This window comes from Harmonia axyridis, chromosome 3 (assembly GCF_914767665.1).
Source record: "Harmonia axyridis chromosome 3, icHarAxyr1.1, whole genome shotgun sequence".
NCBI classification, from domain to species: domain Eukaryota; kingdom Metazoa; phylum Arthropoda; class Insecta; order Coleoptera; family Coccinellidae; genus Harmonia; species Harmonia axyridis.
Window position 1 is genome coordinate 54351013 of NC_059503.1, and position 17105 is coordinate 54368117.

General features: G+C 36.5%; 2 protein-coding genes across 2 annotated transcripts; both read right to left on the minus strand.

Moving 5' to 3' along the window:
* Positions 1-7898: 7898 nt before the first annotated feature.
* LOC123675472 lies at positions 7899-9039 on the minus strand. The gene is made up of 3 exons (XM_045610830.1): positions 8665-9039; positions 8439-8598; positions 7899-8150 (listed from the first exon to the last, which is right to left on the minus strand). Exons 1-3 carry the CDS (start codon positions 8994-8996, stop codon positions 7899-7901), a joined length of 744 nt encoding a protein of 247 aa, XP_045466786.1. The 5' UTR covers positions 8997-9039.
* Positions 9040-15046: 6007 nt separating this feature from the next.
* Positions 15047-17099, minus strand: LOC123676961 (NADH-ubiquinone oxidoreductase 49 kDa subunit). The gene is made up of 7 exons (XM_045613308.1): positions 16931-17099; positions 16646-16868; positions 16393-16594; positions 16152-16339; positions 15913-16076; positions 15606-15855; positions 15047-15455 (listed from the first exon to the last, which is right to left on the minus strand). The coding sequence occupies exons 1-7, from the start codon at positions 17017-17019 to the stop codon at positions 15180-15182; spliced, it is 1392 nt and encodes a 463-aa protein (XP_045469264.1). The 5' UTR covers positions 17020-17099; the 3' UTR covers positions 15047-15179.
* Between the last annotated feature and the right edge of the window lie 6 nt (positions 17100-17105).

Consider the following 17105-nt stretch of genomic DNA (forward strand, 5'->3'; position numbering starts at 1 on the left):
ATTTTGCCGGCCCTCTTAGAATTTGACATACTAAGGTTCGAATAATTACAAGATCAGCAAAAATTTCACTTTCATACATTTTGAGGAAAACCACGGCAAAAAAATGACGTCCCAAAATGGCGGAGGTGTCTGGGGTCCACATTTTCAGTATTTTGAGTATCTAAAAGTTCCCCCCCCAAAAGTGGGGCCTGGATCCGCGCCTGTCCATACTTGTGTGTTATACATGTTATTCCGATGTTATTCCGTGTTATACAGATTAACACTTATTGATTAAAATACTCGCTTATTTTTGTGTAAGTAATTTTCCACGACTTCTGAGAATATATAAATCTTTTTATTTTGAAGTTGATCACGAATTGTAAGTATTCCATCACTTGATAGGTAATAATAATACTGCAACACCTGGTTTCGTAAGCTTTTTGACTGATTTTTATTCCATGACTTGCTATAAAATGCATATTATCAAATTATTTCCATAACATAGGGAACAAAATCTATATGTGATCCGAATTGAATGCCATATTTACTGCAGTTTTCAAAACATCATATTCATTTTTTAATTACAGGATTCAATATTTAGCGGTGAAAAAAAAAGTAGATGCATAAGGCGAATCAGGGCTGGAATTTCAAAATACTCGACCTGAACTTGAAATTATTGAATCTGTTCATACAATAACCGAAGGCTTATCTACTCACCTCAAAAATCGAAAAATATATATGAAAAATATTATAGGTACTTTTTTCATGGTTTGGAAAGGTGCAATGAGATATATCTTTTCTCGGAAAAAGTGGAAGGATAAATTGAAAAAAATCAATACGAAATCGAATGAAAATATTAAATACGTTGATACTACGCATACAAACATAACTTATGGTGGGTTTCATGAAACTTTTATCGTTGTGATTTGCTCGATCAAATCATTTCTGTGTTTAATTTCAGTTCATTTATTAATAATAATAATCGACTTTATTTTCGGCACTTTCTAGATTTTAAACTATAATCAACGAGTTGATCGGTCAATCAGTTTCACGAAACACATCGTTAATCTTTTGAAAAACATGTGTTATAGAAATTTTTTCACAAATATCTCCGCTCCAGGTTTCAATTCCAATGATAATTGTTAAAATACAATAAATAGAAGTTGCATTTGGAAGTAGGTTTTGACGTTTGAAATATGTTTTTGATTTTGTGTTGTTGTTCCTCAAATAAATGTAAATATGTATTTTTTTTATTTTAGTTCAACAGTTGTGGAGAAAATTGTAGTCCGTTATTCGCGATGAGAATCTTTTTTGTCGATAGTCGGTTGTTTTTGTCGTGAGGTGCGGAAACAACCTCACCATGTTGGAGATGGATGGTTATGGCAAATATTGAATGTAATTGGAAAAATCCTCATAATTAAATAGCATATTCTGTGCCAATAAAAAACTGAGACAGTCGATCTTCACAATCTTCTGTTAAAGCGGATTTTTCACCAGCAAAATTGTTCGCCATGGAAAAAAACAGATTGTAATCACTTGGTGCCAAGTCCGAACTATAAGGTAGATGCATAAGAAGCTCCCAACCAAGAAGCCTTCGATTATTGGCAAAAAACTGAAACAGTCGATTTTCACAAGCCTCTGTTAAAGCGGATTTTTCACCAGCAAAATTGTTCGCCATGGACAAAAACAGGTTGTAATCACTTGGTGCCAAGTCCGGACTATATGGTTGATGCGTAAGAAGCTCCCAACCAAGTTGCCGGAGCCTCTGGCAGACCACTATCGATGTGTGTGTCCTGCCGTTGTCCTGATAGAATACACTCTCTCATTAGCCAAAGCTGGCCGCTTCTGGATAATTGCTTCCTTCAGGCGGTCCAATTGTTTACAGTACAGTTCCGAGTTAACTTTTATGTTGTAGGGGAGCAGCCATAGTAAATGATTTTTTGAAAATCCCGCCAAACACACAGCAAAACCTTCTTGAACGTCAATCCTAGTTTGGCCACCGATTCCGCCGGCTCACCGCGTTTTGACCGTTTTCGCTTGACGTTTTCGTAAGTCATCCACTTTTCAGCACCAAACATCAACTTCACTGCTTCAAAAATGGATCGATTTGGATGTTCCGATTGAGTAGCGATTCGAAGATTTAAATTAGATCTATTAGGCTTTTAGCGTTAACTCGCGTGTTACCCTTTCATCGACCTTCTTCGACCAGTCTTACGCAAATGGTTCCAAACGGTTTTTTGTGCAATTTTCATTATTGGGAAAATTAAACAGTGCTTACTTGATGTCGGACTTGATAATGTCCATGTGTTCATCGACTTTTCGACAATTGACCTTGATATGGTGCATCATCGAAAGTACCGGAACGGAATCAACGAAACCAAAATTGCACGTGATTAGCTGTTACAGTATAAGGACCATAAACACCATTTATATTTTCAAAAAAAAACTGTTGAATATAGCGTATTTTCTCTCTGCTAGTGTCCATCTGTGACGCACACTCAAACTAAACTTATTCAAGTAATCACAAAACTGTCAGAATAGTTTTTGTAGAACGAAACCTCATCTTTCTAGCGCCATCTAGTGGAACCCGATCGGACTTATATAACGCGAGATACAGATAACTGAAGCCATCTTATGGAAAAATAATGGTTTTTATTACATCTCTAATTTATTTAATGAAAATCCGATGCTCGTCCTTCCTCAGGCTCATCCTCGGTATAAATCACTCGTATCGGATTTTCATTCTAACCTTAACACAGAATACCCTTACTATTATAGTCTGGGCATTTTTCCAATGAAATTCAATATTTTTCATGAACCTTCATTTCACCTCCAGCATTTTGAGGTGATTTCTGAACCTCACGCCAAAAACAACCGACGATCGACAAAAAAGATTCCCATCGCTTCTTCACGGGGCCCTCTTTCCACGTTAAAACCTCGCCACCCCTTACCTTCTGCGCCCCTCATCGCCCCCCAATCGATTTAGAAAAGAACTCCGGCGGTTTTTAAGGGTGTAATACACCCCAGTCACGGATTTTGCATTATCTAATGGACAACCCGCAGTGAAATAATAAAACGCGATCTCCCCCGGGGGTCCGGGGAGCTTCTGATGGGGTCAATGCGGGGGTGATTTCAAAGGGGTGGGCCCGTCACCTGAGAAGGTGAAGTGGAAGGCAGGACGCGACATCATCGTCTAAGGCACGCGAATGGTGGTGAGTTAGCGAAAAAGATTAGGGAAAGGGGTGGTTTTAGACCCCTGAGGTTAGTGCAGTCAGTTTCATATCTATTTCGAAAGAACGGGAGGCCACTTTGTTCTAATGAAATTTATGTAAGCTGATAAGGGCGTAGCTTGGTGCTGAACATAAAGAATGGTTGGGTGGATGTTGATCGTTCACGACTGTAAATGAATTGGTTTATTCAACGCGTTGTCGAGGAGCTTAAAAAATTACTTTGGGTTTTGAAAACTGTAAAATTTACATTGAACCAAAATGATACTTTCACTTCTACACTGCGTCCGTAAACTATGTAACTAATTCATTTTTAGCTAAACAGACCATTTTAAGAAATAATCCTGAAACACGTCGATTTTTTATTCCAATTTACCGTATTTCAAAATAATAATCTAATATACAGGGTGAATTACTTTCGAGTAATGACGTCACCGTCATTTTTTTTTTTAAACCCCCCTTTTGTCTCAATTTTCCGATTACTCTAGCTCAACTGATTCCAAAAATTGTATCACATGTTGATTTCAATTGGTACAGGGTGGACAAAAATACAATAGTTTTGTGAGTGCTCATAAAGTAACACGTAACATTCCTTATTAGTTAAATTAACAATATTGTCAAAAATACTTATTGTCTTGCGGCAATAAACAAATAATGACATTTCACAAAAAACTAGACGACTATGTTTTTTTTTTAAATTGATAAGGAATAATTTCTTTCATATTCTATCTGTTAGACCACAAGTACCAAACATGTTTGGAAACAGCTCATTTTTATTAATCAAAAAATGTAACAAAATACAGGGTGTTACATCCAAACTAATTGGCGCTAGACAATAAGTATTTTTGATAATATTGTTGATTTTACTAATTAAGAATGTTACGCGTTACTTTATTAGCACACACAAAACTATTGTATTTTTGTCCACCCTGTACCACTTGGAATCAACATGTGATACATTTTTGGAATCAGCTCAGCTAGAGTAAACGGAAAATTGAGACAAAATGGAGGTGTTCCATTTAAAAAAAATTACGCTGTCGTCATTACTCGAAAGTAATTCAGATTATTATTTCAAAATACGATGAATTCAAATCAAAAATCGACGTGTTTCAGGATTAATTATTAAAATGGTCTGTTTAGCTAAAAATTAATTTGTTCCATATTTTACGGACACAGTGTATATCAATTGATAGTGTTCTTGATCTAAAAGGTTCTTTGTTTTTCGTGATTCGAGGGTGTACCCACTATTGAAGGTTCGCGATGATTCATACGGCGATCACTGATGGAATCATCATTCATTAGTTTGACAGAGTATGAACTTCAGTTATGCCCTTTTACTGATTCATCTAAATGTTATTCACTTCGGGTGAAGTGATGAGTTCTGCTGTAGCATCAGGTGGCAATATGCCAATAAAAAGTTTGGCGAGATCATTCTCGAGCCAAATAATGTTCACTCTTGGGATTTCGATGTTTCGTCCCGATATCGCTGGTGGGCTTAGAGGTTCACCAAGCCAAGAAGCATGACAGTTTGACCAACTACTTGACTTGAAAATCAAGCTCGTGAAAAATTACATACTTGAGCTTGACTGGACTTGATTTTAGATATTCATTGCTTGACTTGACATCAAGCTACTTGATATTACTTAAGATTGATATGCACGCGTCGCACGTCTTATATTTCATGCGCGCTTAGACTAAATAAGGGGATTCCTCGAGTGCCGGGAGACTGAAGCATTCGCCAGTGTGACTTTATCAGTAGTTTTCTCACATTTCAATAAAATCTATTGGTCGATTTTGGTAGTTTCAGAAATATCTTTCTCTAATTCTGTGGTTATTCCGTTCATTCTTCCACATCTTGTAGAACAAAATCGTGCGAGAATATATCAGAAACGCACAGTTTTCATGGTTATATTTTATTATTCTATGTTGGCACTCCGAACTTTCCGCTACGGCTTTATCTGTCAATTCATCAAATTGCCTTAAAAGAAATTAGTTCTGCCAACCAACATTTTTCAATGCAAAAATCACTAAATTATATTTATGGAAATATTTCATTAATTTCAATGAAAATGCAATGAATTAGATAAAATAATGTATAATACTCGTACAGAAGGCTCATTCTACCACTCGTTCATTCCAAAACTCGCCACTTCGTGGCTCGTTTTTGAATTTTGAACTCGTGGAAGAATATCAATGCCTTCTGCACTTGTATTATAAATAACTATTCCAAACTCGGTCAAAATGGCCAAGGATTTTTCACCAACACCAGCATCTTCAGCTCCTGTTGAAAGACAATTTTCCAGACCTGCTTTCACAGTTACAAAAACCCAAAATAGGTTAGTCCAGATTGGACTACATCCGAGCCAGCCTTGTAAGTCATATGCCAGAAATCATATTTAAAATGTAATGCCACAAGATTATCTTGCGGATAAATAAAATTCATATCAATCGAATAATCCATCGTTGTTTTATTGCAATTTAAAGTTCTATAGCTCTAAAAATAACACCCTTTATTTTTTTGGGTTCTGAATCCGAATCTGAGGTTTAGCACCAAAATTCTGTGCAAAAAAAAATAAAAGTTTTTTGTCCGAAAAACCTGGCTCAAACGATAGTTCAAAATTGGCGTATTATATCTATCTCTGCTAAAACTCAATTGATGGGGTAGTTTTAATTTCTTCGATTTATTATCTCTGTTTCTGGGGTACAGAATTCGAATCTGAAGTTGCCACCAAAATTTCATGATAAAACATTGAAAAAAATGCAAAAAAGGTGATAACTATCATTTTTTACCGGTTTTTTGCATATAAACTTTCTACTCATAAATTTGAATTTGAGTACTCTGTTGTATAAATACTACGACGGTATTTTTTTCCTCAATATATTTATAGGAATCGATGTAAAGAAATAAACTAAATTTCAAAAAGTGATTTTGAAAATGCTTTTTTTCTCAAAATATACTTGAAAAATAAAACTAGTGAAAATAGACTGAATGGGTTGGCTCTTTTAAAGTTGATATATTTAAAAAGAAAAACATAAGATTTTTTTTATAATATGTAAAACCCCCCCCCCGAAACTGAAACCTGGCTACGCCCGTGCTCTCACATAAGATGTCTAATACACTGGTGTGCTCACTTACTTTCGAAAAACCTTAAGATTAAAGTAGCGACTTTAGAAGGGAACATTCTTCTTGGATTTTAATGGTATTGGTCCTTTTTCACTTGATTTCTGCATCGTTTTTATGGCGATGCTCACATCGTCTTTTTGTCAATGTCGTTTTGAGATTGAATCAGTAATAACTATTTCTGACAGAACAGATGAAAATGTTGAAATGATGCCGTTGATTGGTTAATTCTTTTTGTATAGCGCCACCAAGGAAGAAAAGGGAAAAGGGGAGTGTCATCTTCGGTCTCTTCTGTTTCCTCGGGGCTTTTTCATCGACGGGCCTGTAAACAAGGCTATAGCTTAATTTTTTTTTGTTATACCTCAATATTGGCGAAGTAGATCTGGGAGATGATTTTTCTTCCCTCAGTGAAAATTGAAGGATTTCCACTTAATAGGTGACAAGAATAATTAGATGATACAAAATATTAAAATGTATCGCCATGAATAGTAACAAAAATCGTAAGAAAAAGTTGATTCGGCAACAGAGATGCAAAGACGATGAATAAGTATTTCGCCATTTTGTACAGAGTGGGCAAATGAGCGAGGTAAGCGGCTATATCTCAGGATCCACTCATCGTAGAGACTTGCGGTAAAAATTTTCATGACTTAAGTGTACAAGGAAACACACTGGAAATTGTTTTGAAGTTCACACCTCTACCACTGGGGGGCGTAATAGCTATCGTCGAGTAAAAAAATGCATTTTGCTCGAAAATGTTTCATATCAAGTTGAAAAAAATATCATCATTGTAAAATTTAGGAAATTCTGTTTCTTTTAAAATTGTCACTTTCGATTTTACGACATCAAATAAGGATAGGGGAAAGAGAGCAATCTGACTGATTGTAATGTCTGTAACTTCAAATTGTTCCAACATTTTTGAGCAAATTAGATCTCGTTTAACATGTTGTTTATTAAGGAAAAAATATACTCAAAATAAATTTGATTTAGCTTCTTCTGATAGGGAGCGCTAAGTCAGAAGTTCATTTTTTTGTTCATTTTTTTCCGAAATTTCAAATATAATGATAGAATTTTCTCAACAGAAATAGAAATTTCATTGAATTTGCATGGAAAAACCTGAAGGTCGCAAAGCGATAGCTTCAGGCGTTCTGGAGTTAAGGCCGAATGAAATTATTCCTCAACTGATGCACTTAAAAACCAATTTGTGTCTTCAGATTCTATGGCTACACTTCCCAGAATTCAAGAAAAAGTGTATAACTGTGGCGGCTTCTCATAAAGCTCCACATAGCAACAATAAACACCGCAGTCGGTAGCCTAGTGGTTAAGACTGTAGACTCACTCACCGAGATGCGACAAGGTGCCGGGTTCGAGTCCCGGCGGCTCCCGATAATAATAAATTCCCCAAGCGTCTGTGACACGGCACACACAAATATACCAAAGTCACACTGATGAGTCCGGTGTGTGTGCCAGGGACGAAACGCATAAGTAGGCATATGTAAAATATCCACATAACCAAAAACAATGTTTAATGGACCATATAAATGACATGTTTAATGATCACAAAATTTACTGTCTTAAGTGTTCGAATTGTCTTCTGTCACATATTTTTCTGATCTTCGTTTTGTGGATAAAACTGCCACTTCGATTTCAGCCGCTGATAGTTGTTGATTGGCATTTCGGATTCTATTTTGCATGTCTACTTTCGTTGTGGGTTGTGTTTGATACACAAAGTCTTTTATGCGTCCCCATAAATACAAATCGAGACACGTCAGGTCGGGTGACTTGGCTGGCCAAGGAGATAAGCTTCCCCTTTCTATCCAGCGCCACTGAAAAGTTCCATTGATGCGGTTTCTCACATGAATTGCAAAATGAGCTGAACATCTGTCCAATTGCAGGAACCTGTTTCTCCTGGTTACCAATGCCACATCTTCTAATAAGACTGGCCAATCGTTAATTACATAATAATTAAAAAAAAATAGCACCAGTTAATGGTCTATAAAAAAAAGTGGGGCACAATAATACGATTTTTTGAAATTCCACACCACACGTTCAGGCTCCAGTGACCTTGAGGCTGCACTTCTCGCATCCAATGTGGATTTTCAACAGACCAATACCCCATCACTACGAAAGGTAGATTCGTCGGTCCACAAAATTTTTGTTAAAAGATTCCTATCTTCCCTGATCATCCCCAGCATCCAGTGACAATGATTCAATCTATGATCGAAATCTTCATCATTCAGGGAATGATGTAAGAAAATATGGTAGGCATGTAGTCTGAAAACAAGAAACCACACGTAAATAAGTAGTCAAAGAACAATGTTATCAATGTAGTGATTTCACCTGTTGTCTTTTAGAATATTACGAACAGTAGTCCATGCTATACCCAAGTCGGCAGATAATGCTCTAGTTCCAATATGGCTATTATGCTGTATCGATGCTAGAACATTTATAATATTTTCTTCAGTTCTTCTTTTGCAACACCTTCGAAATGTTGGTCGACAAAAACTGCCAGTATCCCGTAATCGTTGTGCCAATCGTGTAAAAACTCTTCTACCATAATGGTGGCAATCAGGATACCGCATCGCGTATTCTCTTTCAGCAATTGTCGCATTTTGAAAACAACCGTGATAGACTGCTATCATATCAGCGGCTTCTTCGTTAGTGATGGGCATTTTAATTAGAATAATTCAACACAATATTAGGCAAATGACAACAATTGACGTTTTATCCGATAATTTGATTATCTGATAAAGCTGCACCTAAGATGCATTGAATACCTGGTGTGTTTACTGATTCGATTTTGTTTCAGACTTTTTGAGAGATCCACCTGTTACTTTGGTGTTCAGCTTAACCAGAATGCTGTAAGGTGGCGCTCTTCAAAATTTTTCGAATTCCCGCTATCTGCCAGGTGCCGTTTAAAAAGGAAATACTGATTTTAGACACTGCAAACATTCACAATAAATTACAATTCAGTTCAAATCGAATTTTTACTCAAATGAATGGAATATAATGACAGACCATGGAATATAAAATATTATTGTTCTATACTCAAAGTTCACGACAAGAGCATAGAAATGGGGGGGATACTGGGGGTAATTACACGGTGTTCCTAAAATGGAGATACAAATGAAAATGACAGATTTCCGGATCATTTCAAGGAAAAAAGTGCTATAATATGAATCCCTAAACATTTTGTTTTGAGATACACGTGTTAAAGTTCAAGTTTTTTTCTCGTATAACCTTCCCTTCACAAGATATTTAATTTGAATTGGCCATAGATATTCCAGTTTAAAGTTTTCACCATGTGATATGCTAATTTTGAATGCAAATCTACAGGGTGATTCTTTTCTGGAAGGATGCCTGCTTCCTTCCTCCAAAACTATATTTTGGTGAATGGCTGTTAGTTTAGAAAAATGTAGAAAAAAACTCTTGTCCGGTACTACAATTTTTGGTTTGTTTTAGTTTTGTCGTATCTGCTATCGATTTCGAGAAAAAATCTCTAGTAATCCTCAGGAAAATCCAAATTATCTAAAAGATCCAGCTAGTAAGCTCTAATGAATGCATTAATTTTGGTATTTATTCACCCAATCTGTAGCGAAGATTAATAAATATTTGATAAACTGATAATAGCATCACAAAAAGTATGACACACTAGAAACAACCTGTATATTGAAAGCAAAGCGTTTGTGTGCTCATATTCATTAAACTTTTTTTTCTCGAAATTATCCAAGTAATTTCTCATTTTCCTTCGTAACTCTAACTTGAGAACACCCAGTATAAGGTAAGAACAACCAAATTAGTAATAAGAAAATTATTTCGAGTAATTTGGTTCAAACCTCTTTATCAAACTTTTTTTTTAACATTACAGATATGAGTCAAAGTTGTCGTCAAAATTTTTTTTTCTATTATCCCCCCCAAGAAAAAAGATCTACGCCCTAGGTTCACAAGAGTCGAGAATTGAGAGAAATGTCAAATGTAAACGATGTATGCGCCATCTGAAAAAAACGCGATCCTTCGAAATCAAGTAGGTATAAATCTGAAAAATCTCCCGCTTTGTCTGAAAGTTTTACAGGTATGAGTAGACACACCAGGTTTTCTATGCATTTCAGCTACACCATATGTCCAGACTCCAGACTTGAGGAATAACAATTCCAATAAAATAAAAAAAAATATAAGAAATTTATATTTCTGTTGAGAAAATTCTATCATTAGATACATTTGAAATTTCGGAGAAAAATGAACAAAACAATGAACTTCTGACTTAGCGCTCCCTGAAGCAATGAGTATATTGTTTCCTTAATAAACAAGATGTTATCTCTCAAACGAGATCTAATTTGCTCAAAAATGTTGAGACAAACTGAAGTTACAGACATTTCAATCAGTAAGATTTCTCTCTTACCCCTACCCTTATTTGATGTCGTAAAATCGAAATTGACAATTTAAAAAGATACAGAATTGCCCAAGGATTACAGTGATGATATTTTTTTTTCAGCTTGATATGAAACATTTTCGAGTAATAGTATATTCTAAAACAAGTTGCAGAATGGGCTCCTATTCCAACACGAATGCGAAATTCGAAAACGAGCGACGAAGGAGCGAGTTTTGGAACGCATGAGTGTTGGAATTGCCTTCTGCAACGAGTATTAGACGATATTTTCTCTATTTCAGTCAAGTTTTGCGAAATATTGTCGAAATTCAATGAAAAATTCAGATTATATATCCTAGTGACTTTTGTATTGTATCTTGGCAGTTGGTGTGACTGTTACGAAAATTGACAGATTATGGAATTTGAATATGAATCGTATGTTTCGAATTTAGACATAATTTACAATTACACATTAAATTCGTGAATTATGTCTGACGAAATCGATTGAACACTACCACAATTATGAGAATTTGCGAATATGTAGCAAATCATTTCTCTATATATCCTCAAATTATATAATATTGACAATTATTGACGTTTGTTGAAATGTGATAGGATTGGAAGTCAGCATAGACAACCAAAAAACGAAAAATATATCTGAAAACGATGCTGTAATGAGTTCATTACAGCACTGTTTTTTAGAACTGTAATGAACTCATTACGATACAGAAATAGAGAAAATGCATTTTTCTACTAGACGATAGCTATTACACCCCCTATGTAGAGGTATGAACTTCAAAATAATTTCCAGTGTGTTTTTTGTGCACTCTAGTGATAACAATTTTTACCGCAAGTCTCTACGATGAGTGGATCCTGAGATATAGCCGCTTACCTCGCTTATTTGCCAACCCTGTACTTGTTTTGAATCTGACTCAGAATGGCGGAGGCGCCTAGGGGTCCACGTTTTGATATCCCCCTGGACCTGTCGACGGCCGACGACCCTACTTCCTTATAAGGGCCTTTGAGTGATTTTTGATTTTGTTGAATTCCTTCACACTTATTTCTATCAAATGATCTTCTAAGAATGGTATTTACAGGTCTTCATGTATTCGTACTGTAGGGAATCTATCGATTATTCTAAGTCCGAGAACTGAAGAATTCGGTGTACAAATTTAGGATTATCAGAGCCACATCCGTAGAAAGGCTTTGCTAACGGTCGAATGGAAAACAGCCTGAATGCCCATAAAACTCGGCATTTCAGGGCGAATAATTCAATTGAGTTCAGACCAGTCTACAACTACAACATATGTTCAACACTTGCACTGACAACGAGAAGATTAAAGATTTTCACATCTGTTCTCGAGACCGGCGATAAACTACCTGCGACCGAGCCGCAACGACATAAGTGTCCAGCGACCCTAAGAATCGATTAGATAAATTATCATCTTGCAACTTCTTCAAACTCTTTAAGTGGGTTGGAAATAAATTGAATAGGTATTTTATCCCGTTCTTTTATTTCCCTAAATTGTCCTTGGCCGTGAACTACTTGATAGTCACTGTGTAAGGACCACAACCCACAGTACGTTGATAAGAAACCATGATGCATTTACTCAGGATTGTGATCAGCACTACTTGAAGTATCTGCAGATGGGAATTCGCGGCGTATCTCCAATCCAGGTATTCGTAAGTGATGACCAAATGAATGGTGGACTTGTAGAGAAGAAGCTTGTTGGAAAAAGACATTTTGTTGCTTCTGCAGAGTAGGTGTTTGCAACAATAACGCTATGACCTTTCTCTTCTTCACAGCTTATGTGACATGTTGTTTCCAAGTGAGCTTCTTTCGAGAATGCCCTTAGATTCCTGTTCATAGTCACGATATACGACGATACGATGATCCGAAAATGACGCTATATTAGGTTATGTCCGCCATAATTTATTTGAAATATTCAACCAATAGTGGCATTTTTGGATATTCGTATCGTCGGATATCGTGACTATGAACAGGAAGCCTTAGTCGAAGCATACCATTGACTATATTCGTCAACGGTACTAAGGCTTTCCGAGGGAAGTTTCGCAACGTCAGGTTGGTGAAATAACTTTCCCGATGTGAGCACCTTGCCGTGGAGGAAGGGCTTGTAGTAACTGTTTGCTGTAAAATAGACAATGAAACTATTAATACCTCGCCAACTCCTGAAAAAATCCTCAAATCTCTAGCTCTCCAAGTGACAGGTTCTAGAAACAAGCAACACTAGAAGAGAAGCAAAGCAGCGCTCACCAAGGAGAATGTAGGGGCGCAGAACCGACCAGACAGAGGCCAGAAAGGTAGGTGGAAATTATTGATATGTCTAGCAGAACGAGGCAGAAGAGGTCGAGAAGGAAGCAAGAAGATGCCAATATTTGGCTGTGAGTACGTGGTAGAATAGGGGCTACTTATGTATCCGCGGGCGCCAGTTTAGGACCTAGAGAATAATTCTGGTTACACTATTCGAGAAGTAACTATGACTTTTATGCCTTCGAATCCTAGGAAACGGGGTTAACAAAAAGTATGTCAGCTCTCTGCTCTACACCACTGCTCACTAAAACCCTTTAAAAAACACCCCTCTCATAACATCCCAGCACTAACTAAAGTGAATCATATGCTGTGAGGTCTTAGGATTTGCGTTATAGTCGTTCTAGTTCGCAAAGGTCGCAAGACCAGGGTCAAGAGGAGTCCCCTTGTGGAGATATAAGATCTAAGGAAGGAGATTTGCCTACCAAATTCCTGCGGGGAACTACCTCAGGCTTAAGTTCCGTAATCAGAGCCATGGGGGAAACCACGGAAAGGGGGTGCTCATAGTTGGGTAGATACCTCACGGTTTTTAGGCTACCTACCTGATGGCTGTACCACCACAAACGAATTTATTCTACCTATCTCATACTTCATTAGGGCAGGACAGGGTGCCACAAATCTGGACATTCTGCCCTTGGTGAGCCGGCGACACTGAGGCTGAACACGCTGGGGAAGGTTGGCATCCTTGGAACCTATTTCTACGTGTTCAACAAGGTGTCAATAAAGGTTTTTACTGTTTTTAGTGAGTACACCCGTAAGGTGAGCCTCACACCACCCAACAGGTGCCGAAAGGAGCTTAATACATTACTTAAGATTTGTTGGGTGGAGTTCCCTCCATTTCAAAAAAAAAGTTTGGTGAAATATGCCGTCTGGTCCTGGTAATTGACTGTCAAGTCCACTTCCTTGATGTCAGATATAAAATTAATACAACACATATTTGTCGTCATTTGGTTCTTGAAAATCTTTCAATTGCTTCATGACTTTGTTGGATCCTCATCAAATTCGTCCCCTAGATGAACTAAAAGGAATTGTGGTCGGGGTCTCATAGAAGACGCTAGTTACACGTTTCATATAAAGTAGAAGGATTGAACATATAACATTTTTGAGGTTACATTTATCAATCAAAATATATTGATTTGTCGAGTTGAGAGAATCAGTTTTTTTTTAGTAGTCTTCATTACTAATCCCATCACTACTTCAGACCAAAGATTAGATCTTTGCTTCACCCAAAACCTGGTAGTGACTCTTAGCGTGGCCGAGAGATGGCATCGTGTGTTGCGCATTTCCATAGACCTGTTGTTATTATAGGTCTATGCGCATTTCTACAGTGACTTTAAATACTACAGTGACGACACTTCTCGTCAGCGTTTTGATTGGTTGAAGCCCTGTCCGCCATTAAAGGTCGAACTTTCACCAGAGATCTCTGATTTTCACTATTTACATTCGAGTGCAGGCCTGTTTCACATGCTTTGAAGCATTCTTGTTTGACTTGTTAGTGATTGTGACTGGTTTAGGGGGTTCAAACCCCCCAAAATGTAAAGATGTTATCAAAAGAAACGAGCGGTCGACCAACCTTCGCGCAGGCACAGTCGATAATCTGAAACTTGAAACGCCGCATAATGTTTGAATCTATTATTTCCTGTTACTCTTTAATGGCGGATGGCAGAAATTGTCGTCACTGTGGTATAAACAGTCACTGTATCTCTAGCTAACGGCACCGCTTGGAATATAAACTCCCGTATGGAGATGAGAAGTGTATTTGGCAGGGATCACAGAGTGCCAAACTTATGAGAAAGAGCGCGCACCTGCAAAATTGGTTCGAGATTCCCTCACCAAAAACTAATGGTTATATATTCTCTTGAAACCAGACTGGGTTCCCACTCTGGGGCTCAAACTCCTGACCTTAAATTTAGGAGTGCCGGGTCCTAATGGTTCAAGAGTATTATTAATAAGAAAAGAAATTAAACCCAAATATATGATGAAGAACATTTTTATAACAACAATTGAAGAAAAGTGATAACGAAATATTCGAAAGTAAGATTCATTTATTATATACAATCAATCAAAATAAATTTCAAACTGAAATTTAATCAATTTAATCATCAATATTGTCTATTGATACTTTCAAAAAAGTATAATGCATTATTATGTTTTTTGTATTCATCTATCAATTTCACCAAACACAACATCCAAAGTACCAATAATAGCCACAATATCAGCTAACATATGGTTCTTTCCAATTTTTTCTAAAGCAGCCAAATGAGCAAATCCTGGCGCTTTAATTTTACACCTGTATGGTCTTGAACTTCCATCAGATACTAAATAAACAGCAAATTCTCCTTTAGGAGCTTCAATAGCTGTATAGGTTGATCCTGGAGGTACTTGGTATCCTTGTGTGAACAGTTTAAAATGATGAATCAAAGCTTCCATAGAGGTCTAAAATATAATGAAATTATATAATAATAATAATTATAATATAATAATTTCTTCACTAGAAATTCATAAACAAGTAAGAAAACTTTGAGAAAAAAAAATGTACTAGTTGCTGAAGAAGTACAATTAGGAATGAAAGCCAATTTTACTAACCTTCATTTCTGCTCTACTAGGAGGTGTTACTTTGGCATCGTCCGTTTTTACTTCCCCAGCAGGCATTTTGTTCAAACACTGATCAATAATTCTAAGAGACTGTCTCATTTCTTCAACTCTGCACAAGTATCTATCGTAACAATCCCCTTTTACTCCAATTGGTACATCAAACTCGACTAAATCATAGGCATCATATGGTTGAACTTTACGCAGGTCCCATTTGATACCTGAACCTCTAAGCATAACCCCACTAGAAAATTAATATTATTAATTTTTAGTTAGTTTATAAATAAATATATCTTATCACCTGAATCCAAGATTCAATGCATCCTCTGCAGAAACAGTTCCAATATTTTCAGTTCTCTGAATCCAAAGTCGGTTGTTTGTAACAACATCTTCAACCTCATCTAATCTCTCATTAAATCTCATTGCCCAGTCATGAATGTCATCCATAATACCAATTGGTAAATCCTAAAAGCAATAATCAACATAATACAAAAAAATGGTATATTGAAAATATCATAAAAACATCAAATGTATACTCACCAAAGATACTCCCCCAGGTCTTATATAAGCTGCATGCATTCTAGCTCCAGATACTCTTTCATAAAACTCCATTAGTTTTTCTCTCTCTTCAAACAGCCAAAAGAGAGGAGTGATAGCACCAACATCCAAAATATGTGTACTCACAGCCATTAAATGGTTCAAAATTCTAGTAATCTCAGCAAAAAGTACTGCAAAATTGAAATATTTGCATTTTAAATTCATACAAATACTTTTCATGTACCTCTTATATATTTGGCCCTAAGGGGAACTTCAATATTAAGCAACTTTTCAACAGCCAAGCTGTAACATTGTTCATTACACATCATAGATACATAATCAAGACGATCAAAATATGGCAGAGCCTGAGTATACGTTTTGTATTCAATCAATTTCTCTGTTCCACGATGTAGAAGGCCAATATGAGGATCTGCTTTCTTGACAATCTAAAAACATTTCATGATTTATTTATTTACGATTAAATTGAGTTCTGGAACCTCTCCATCCAATTCTAAAACCAACCGAAGTACACCATGAGCAGCAGGGTGTTGAGGACCAAAATTCAGAACAATATTCTTGCATTCTTTTTCTGTTGGGCACAATTTTTCTGCATATGTAGGTAATTTCCAATGTTTAGTGACTTCATCAGGGTACATTAAAGGTCCATCAAACTGAGAAATCCATTCGGGGTCGGGATACCATTTATGTTTTCTATCAGAACTATAAGAAATATTATATAACCTAGTAGTAACCTTAACATTTCACCATACATCCTTTATTACCTGGTAGATATGAATGCTCTACTATTTTTTAATAACAAATTGGATATAGGAGATTTTCTCAAAATTGAACCAAGCAGTGTATTTGCCATTTTTCTACTTGGAATATTGACTGACCTGACCGTAATAATAATAATAATTGATCATACCACAGATTACGACAGAATGACAGATGGTC

Excerpts from the sequence above, each read along its gene's own strand:
- LOC123675472 (XM_045610830.1), bottom strand. The coding sequence starts at position 8,996 with ATGCCCATCACTAACGAAGAAGCCGCTGATATGATAGCAGTCTATCAC. Across the intron at positions 8,599-8,664 it reads AATATTCTAAAAGACAACAG|ACTACATGCCTACCATATTT; the intron begins GTGAAATCACTA and ends TCTTGTTTTCAG. Across the intron at positions 8,151-8,438 it reads CTACCTTTCGTAGTGATGGG|TGGCGCTGGATAGAAAGGGG; the intron begins GTATTGGTCTGT and ends GGAACTTTTCAG.
- LOC123676961 (XM_045613308.1), bottom strand. The coding sequence starts at position 17,019 with ATGGCAAATACACTGCTTGGTTCAATTTTGAGAAAATCTCCTATATCC. Across the intron at positions 16,595-16,645 it reads TTTTAGAATTGGATGGAGAG|ATTGTCAAGAAAGCAGATCC; the intron begins GTTCCAGAACTC and ends AAATGTTTTTAG. Across the intron at positions 16,340-16,392 it reads TAGGGCCAAATATATAAGAG|TACTTTTTGCTGAGATTACT; the intron begins GTACATGAAAAG and ends TCAATTTTGCAG.